Here is a 7,392-nt window from a genome sequence, read left to right as displayed (position 1 = left end):
TCGAGATCTCTCGATTGTTATGTTGACAATGAAATTATACCGCTTAAAATATTATTCATATCTATTTCAAAATCGAGCTCTGGCACCTCTACAAATCACTGCTCCCCTATACGAAGGGCTTATCCATTTACTTTTATGTTGAGTCATCATCCTCTTATTAAAAAGTACCAGTTGGAGAGCACCGCTGTCATTTGCATCCATTACTGTTAGTTTACATTGAGTATGACCGTGACTGGATCTCTTTTACCATGAATTACAATGTCTAGTCAGTCCTTGATCTTTAAAGGTGCTCTGCATTTATGTTTTGCGGTCACAGAAAGGGCTAGCGAGACACCATCTTGTTATATCATATCATGATTGTTTTGAGAAAGTGTTGTCATCCGAGATTTGTTATTATTGCTTGCTAGCTGATTATGCCATTGATATGAGTAAATATGAGACCTAAATGTTATTGTGAATATGGTTAGTTCATAATCTTTGCTGAAAACTTGAATGCTGGCTTTACATATTTACAACAATAAGAGCAAACAGAGTTTGTAAATTTTTTTCTTTATCACTTTTAGTTTATCAATGAATTGCTTGAGGACAAGCAAGGGTTTAAGCTTGGGGGAGTTGATACGTCTTCGTCGTATCTACTTTTCCAAACACTTTTGCCCTTAATTTGGACTCTAACTTGCATGATTTGAATGGAACTAAACCAGACTGACGCTGTTTTCAGCAGAATTGCCATGGTGTTATTTTTGTGCAGAAATAAAAGTTCTCGGAATGACCTGAAAATCAACGAAGATTATTTTGGAATTTAAAACAAAACAGAAGCTAGCCAACTCCCTCCCACGGTGATCCCTCGATGTCATGTATTTGCGACCGTCGGATCATCCTCGTTCTAAGCCTAGGCCGTCAGATCTTTACCTTTGGTAAATCTAATATTCACCTGTTGGTAAGTTTCTTTAGAGTATGACTGGTGGGCTCGTTTCTGGCATCTATCGGCTGGGTGAAACGTCGCGCAGGTGCGAAAGGATTTTGGCCAATCCTCTCCTCGCGCGCGGCGTGCTTCGAGTGGGTCGTGGAACCCTAGACCCCTTTCCCCAATCCCACGGCCACCTCCATCCTCCCGTGCTCCACCCCGAGCGTGCCCGGGCTCCGCCTCCTCCTCCTCCACCATCCCTTCTCTTCTCACTCTTCCTCCTGTCGCAGCCGCCTCCTCTTCTCCCTATCTTCCTCCTCCTCGCCCCACGCGACCCCTCTTGTGCCGCTCGTCTCCACTTCGTTGCCGCCATAGATCGAGGAGGACGGCGCGATGACGACCATGATGCATCGGACATCCCAGATCGACGACGCCATGGAAGCCATGAGAGCTGGCCGAGGAAGAGGGGGCAGGGCCGCAGGCCATGAAGGGCATGGCGGCTGCGGGCGGAAGCAGCATGGGTTGTAGGAGCGGCGGATGTGGGCGGGGTCAGAGGTTGGGGAAGACTCGTCGGCTGGGCGACAGCAAGCTTCGGTGAGTGCAAGCATGCGTTTCTAGAAGCGTCCTCTCCTACAAGGCAGGCAAGGACGACGTCGTCGCCCTCGCAGGTCCTCCTCCCATCCCTTTTGCTCCCCCTCCCCTGCCTCCTCACCTTGCCTTTGAGTCCGACGCAATGTAAGACAGCCCGCAGGCAAGCTCAAGCTGGAGGCGATGAAATCCCTCTCTTGTGCCAGAATCTAACTTCTTATTTGTGCAGTGTTCTTTTGCTTCTATGTACTGTACCATGGTTGTGCTCTGACCAGATCGTTCCCATTTGTTTTACAGGTTCTACGATCTGTTGCATCTCTTTTCTTCTCGTTAAGGTTAGCTGCTCTATTTCCTAGGTACACGTGTATTATCGTTTATGTGGGTGCTATCATGGTACTTCGTCTGCTGATCATTTTAATGTTCTGGATCTGGGGTGTGGCTGCAGGAGAGGGGAGGCGGCCAATGACAGGGAGAAGGAGCAGGCCGTCGACGAGTGCAAGCAGAAGGGTAAGATGTGTATTTTTTCATATTTTTACAGATGATCTTGCTGTTTTGCAACATGTATTGCATTTCCAGGGATTATCCTTTTGCTTATTTAGTATTTCCTATGTTCTCTGAAGATTAATTTTGGCCCATACAGTTTCCGGTGACTGGAAGTCTGAAACTGATGACAGGGCATATTGTTTTGGTTATGAGTGGTTGGAGATATTGTGACTTGATGTCCCTGGAGCAGTCAGACCCTTCCAAGATAGGTGAGCCTGATTTCTTCTGCAATTCTTCCACCACAGTACATGAAAAGGAATATGTTCTACCTATCGGCACCATTTCTTGTGGAGGATTGGTGCTTCCCCTTTATTTTGTCACACTTTGGTGTCCTTGAGTTCAGAATAGATTCACCTTTGTTCTGATTATGCGCACAGGTCGAGCGACGGCGAGCACATCCGACGGCAACACACCAAGGTGAGATTCACCCGTTCTTTCTCTCCCCATGCCGCCTCCTCCCTTCGGCCCTGATTCATCGGCGCGTGCAGACACCTTTCCTTCTTTGACTTCTCCCATCTTTTTCGTAAAAGCAAAAAAGAAGCAGGAGCAAAACGAAAGTGAGCACCATAGAAAGGATGATTATAAGCAAGCGACAAGAACAAGCCAATGGGCATGGCATTTTCAAGCGACAAGAACAAGCCAATGGGCATGGCATTTTATGAAAAATGAGCAGAGGCAATGTAATATTGTATTAGTCGAGACTTGAGGGTACTGTCTAAACAAAATGTATACAGTTGGCAAAGAATTTAATGTACATACATAGTACATTATGTGATGTATAATGTTCAATCGGCCTCCCAATCATAGTATGGATATTTTCAATATGGGTGGCATTCAGGCTTAGTTAGTTTCCTCTCATTCTTGGCATCAGATGACATCCATAGGTGGGATCCATTTTCATATTAGTATATAGCCCTACTATTTAAATGGTTCCGATTGAATTTTTATGCTCTGAAATAAATAATTTCTCCAGCACCGGATTTATGTCGTCATGGATATATATTATTGGTCTTTTGGCCAATATATATGTAAATGCATCATTACCAACTGCTAGAAAAAAGTTTGTATTCAGCATGGTCAATCTAAATAGATGAGCGATGGAGATGGATATTTCTATGCTTTTTTAGAAGATGCTCTGAAGTTAATTGTTTGTGATGCTTATTTGTAATGCGTTTTTTGAAATAAAATTGGTTCTTCATTGTGATTTTTTAGACCTAGGTTCGTACATTATTGATGCGTGCATTGCTTATGAAGAACACAGCCGCAGCTGATGTATTCATGTGTCGTACCTTCATATGGTACTATATTTAAATGTTCCTGGCCACTGCAGCTGCTACTTATCAACTTATAAACATTTGGTTTGCTCATGTGTCTTAGAACAACTTTTTTAGCACCTGTATGTGAAATAACAAGCGTGGCGTTCTCATTTATAGGACATTTATTATTTTCACTTTCATGCTAGAATGACTTTTGTTGTGCTATTTAAAACAACCGTGTTGATCTCAATAACACAGGGATACATAGAGCTAGCCAGTGCAAGCTTCTGGTTTGGTTGCTGTAAACATACTAAGGTCCCTACCATATGTGAGAAGAAGGAAAGGTTGGTGTTAGCTGATGCACCACTTTCCTTTCATGATGTTATAGTTTGAACGGTTGCTCATGGGTTTGTCTCGTGCAGAGACTAGGCGTGGGACTGGTGCTTGGTAGCAGCAGCGATTCCTTCAGGCATTTCGATTCCAGTAACCACAAGTTGTAGGGAAGATGTATGTTTCCTACAAAGGGTTTGAGTTTGAGAGGCACAGAAGAAGTTACAAGTGTTGCAGCTTATTTGGCTTTATAGTGACATGTATCGACAAACAATTGTTATATTCAGTATGCTAGGGTGTGTCCTATTTATCATGCAGATTCTATATTAGGTGCTCGATAGAGGTAACAAAAGCTAACAGAGATCAGAATATATTTTACTTATATTTTTGTCTTTCTTTTAGTTCTGTGTAGTCTTTATTTACCATGTAATGATTAGTTTGAATGCTTATAGTGGTGATACTTTCCCTATAAATTTGTTGGGTAGATTATAATTCTGTTACTTGATTTAGGACAGTATATGGTTCTATGATACAGGATTTAGAGGAACATATACGGGATTTAGTTTTTCAGGTCACACTTGTCCCATATTCTGTTACTTTCCCTATTGATTTTAGCTTGCAATTGAGTAAGATGCAGGTTGGGAATTCTCCCTTGTGTGTCAGAATCTGAAGTATTTGACCATTTGGGTTCACTTCTATCATGTGTTGTATCCTTCCTCTATTTTAAGATTTACTAGGCACATGCAGGTTAGTTGTTGTTTCAAACATGTCAATGAAAGGTAATAATGTTAAAATTGGTTCCCCAAGGGCCAAGGTGGTGATGATCACTTTGTGATTCTTTTCCTACTTGTTCTAAAAATGATTCTTCTGGGTGATGTTGATTTAGGTTTTTGTGGTCGTGTCATACACCAATTACCGTCGAGATGGGTAATGGTATGGGAATGGGGCTCCAAGGATGTGAAAATGGTCTGGAAGACAGAGTTAGCAGCGATATGTGTCCTCAAGTAATTTCTTGCCAAAGGTATGCTATAGATACAACCAGCTTCAGAGACATGCCTAGGTAGCTCTCCTATACGGGTTCTTGTTGATCTTTGTTGGTTAAAATATGTGTTGCTGTGACCTTGAGAACATTTTTTTATCTTATTACTGCAGTTTTGTTTTTTCACTCAAACATATAGTGGTTAGTGTTGTTAATCCATACATAGCCGTATTTGTAGGTTGATGTTATCATATCTTTCATTCAATATCTTGTGCAAAGTTACATGCGTATTTTTCTTTCTTTAGACCGTCCACCCGTTTGATTTCTGGACCCATATTTTAATGGTTCTCTTGCAGGTGATGTGAAGGTTAGCTACTGTGATCAAGGAAATAACATGTATCTGTGTGGTTTGTTCCTGCTGTTGATCGGCCATTGCTGCGTTTAAGGTATGTTGTGCCCGGTGCTACTTAATGCTATATAAAACCTATAGCTGTACATAAAACACCTTGATATGCAAATAACCCAGTTAAAATAAATGGGTTGCGCCATCTAGCATTACATGACGACATGCCAAACACTTTGCCACCTAGGATAGTCTATATTTGTATTTCATCCAGTTATCTCATATTTCCAGTAAAAAAACTCTTCGCTTTGGGGTTTTGGAATAATCTTCAGGAAGTTGGTGACGAGTTAGTAGAACTTATAGAAATGTCGCTTTCATTAGACAATGACATGCCAAAGACGCCATTGCCTAAGGTAGTCTTTGGACTTAAGCTATCTCATATGTACAATAACAAGATTTGTCACTTCAGTTTTTAGAATAATCATTGATAAGTTGGTTAAGAATTAGAGCTAAAGTTACGCTCATGAGTAGTATTTTTTGTACAAACATCCAGTTAATTCTTGAGATACAATAGAGACACTATATTAGTACTACTTTAGTCAAATACATTGTCCACTGGTTGTTGTAGTGAAATGTCGCTCTAGCTATTAATTTACAGAATTGTAGAAAATAGCCCCTACGAAATTACAAAGAGCGAGAATAAGGAAGCTGGCAAACTTAGTGCTTCATGGTATTTCAGTAGAAATTACAAAGAGCGAGAATAAGGAAGCTGGCAAACTTAGTGCTTCATGGTATTTCAGTAGAAAGGAAATAGAAGAGAATTCTCCGTCTAAGAGGGATGGCATTGATTTAAAGAAAGAGACTTACCTTCGGAAATCGTATTGCACTTATCTACAAGATTTGGGGATGCGGCTCAAAGTGTAAGATATTTTATGTCCTTCTATGCATTTATCGATACTGTAGCCTGTTGGCTGACTGTCCCTTACTTATCCAAAACATTGAGTTCTGCTACTTACCCAACCAGATGTTAAATATTTCAAAATGCGTCTTTATATTGTCATTGTATCGTAATTGCTTCTCCTGATGTGTTTTTGTTTTACACCAGCATATATTTGGTCCAGAGATGTTCAATTGTTTGTCTGATAAGATAATATTTTACTTCTTTATGGAGCACTCTTATGGCAAGCACATTTTTTCTGGATGAACTGCTGGTTGGTTTTTTTCTCCATAAATACGATAAATTATCATATCATATGAAATGTCAAGATATACTGAAAATATGCCCTGTATGATGGTGGTCTGGCATTTTAGAATTGTTTTGGGCAATTCATGTTTGTATGCATTTTTTCTTTTGGCCCTTGAAGGCATCTTTAATAGTTTGCAATTGCGATAGAAATTGCTGTGCTCGTATCTTTAGTTTTAATTACAATTGGTCGATCTACAACGAGTGCGTCTGATTCCAACTCATCAAGGTGAGCTCCCTCTTTTATTCTTCTCAGGTAATGAGGCGTCAGTGTAGGCCCAATCTTTTTGTTTGTTGCTTTGAAGAGTGTTGTCATGTTGTGGAAAGGCAACATGTGCTTGATATGTGGAGTTGGTGTTGAGCCTGGCGGTAGTAGACAGGGAAGGCACCCATCTCACTTGATCTTGAGAGTTGATTCATATCTTTTTTCTTGACCTGATTGAGTTCCTTATATGCAAGGATAAAGAAGAAGGGGCATTGTCGTGGTTGTTGCTTAAGGTGTTGGTCAGGAGCTGATTGCCGGGACTGATGACAAGAACGGAGAGCAGGATGAGTATGTCAACATGATGTTCCTTGATGTTGGCCTTCTTTTATAAAGTTCACATGCAACTCTCCTCCATGGTTAGAAAAAACTAATTTAAACATTTTGTTTCTTTGGTGGTTACTCATTTCTCTTACCATTGTTGTATCAAAACAATTGTATTTTCGTTGATGGCCACTTGGGCTCATTTTCGAGGAGAATGAGATGTGGAATAAACTACTCTGAAATGGTTGGTTCCCTTCAGACAGTTTATTAGCTAACTAATTTTGGCTGCTGGTGCACATGATACAATTGTGCTATGTTGTTTCCATCTTGCATTTTATGTGAGCTTAAACAGACAATCAATTAAACTTTTACTAAGTTCTTACTGTATGTATTTGCTCAAATACAGTTATTGAAAAAATTCAAATATTTTTAGCAAGTACATGGTTTTAAATGGGACTCGGTGCCATTTAGCGCGATGGGCAGTGTTATAGAAATATAATTTTTTGGTGCAACAGTTATACACTTTTTTTTCAAACTTGGATTTCACAATGTGATACACATTTTCAAAAGAGTATGGTTTAATATATGGGCTTTCTACAACGAGTATTGAATATGTCCTTGCAAAAGATACTATTTTCACCCACAACATGGCTTTAGCGGGTCTCTGCACCATTTGGTGC

At 40.4% G+C, this 7,392-nt stretch overlaps 1 protein-coding gene across 27 annotated transcripts; it reads left to right on the top strand.

Moving 5' to 3' along the window:
- The first annotated feature begins 1,013 nt into the window (after positions 1-1,013).
- Positions 1,014-6,740, top strand: LOC123188690 (uncharacterized). Of its 27 annotated transcripts, none has more exons than XM_044600912.1 (9): positions 1,014-1,498; positions 1,790-1,848; positions 1,938-1,999; positions 2,167-2,244; positions 2,413-2,452; positions 3,714-4,642; positions 4,957-5,046; positions 5,744-5,863; positions 6,443-6,740. In XM_044600912.1, the coding sequence occupies exons 1-6, from the start codon at positions 1,442-1,444 to the stop codon at positions 3,718-3,720; spliced, it is 303 nt and encodes a 100-aa protein (XP_044456847.1). In that variant the 5' UTR covers positions 1,014-1,441; the 3' UTR covers positions 3,721-4,642; positions 4,957-5,046; positions 5,744-5,863; positions 6,443-6,740. The 27 variants fall into 27 exon arrangements, 16 of the variants coding, with proteins under 16 accessions (XP_044456847.1, XP_044456848.1, XP_044456849.1 ...); XM_044600913.1 differs by having other exon boundaries at positions 5,683-5,863; XM_044600914.1 differs by lacking the exon at positions 5,744-5,863.
- The last annotated feature ends 652 nt before the right edge of the window (positions 6,741-7,392 follow it).

The sequence above is a fragment of the Triticum aestivum genome, chromosome 2A (assembly GCF_018294505.1).
Source record: "Triticum aestivum cultivar Chinese Spring chromosome 2A, IWGSC CS RefSeq v2.1, whole genome shotgun sequence".
Classification (NCBI taxonomy): Eukaryota; Viridiplantae; Streptophyta; class Magnoliopsida; order Poales; family Poaceae; genus Triticum; species Triticum aestivum.
The sequence above is the reverse complement of the archived record's forward strand: the minus strand, read 5'-3'. Positions and strand labels throughout refer to the sequence as shown.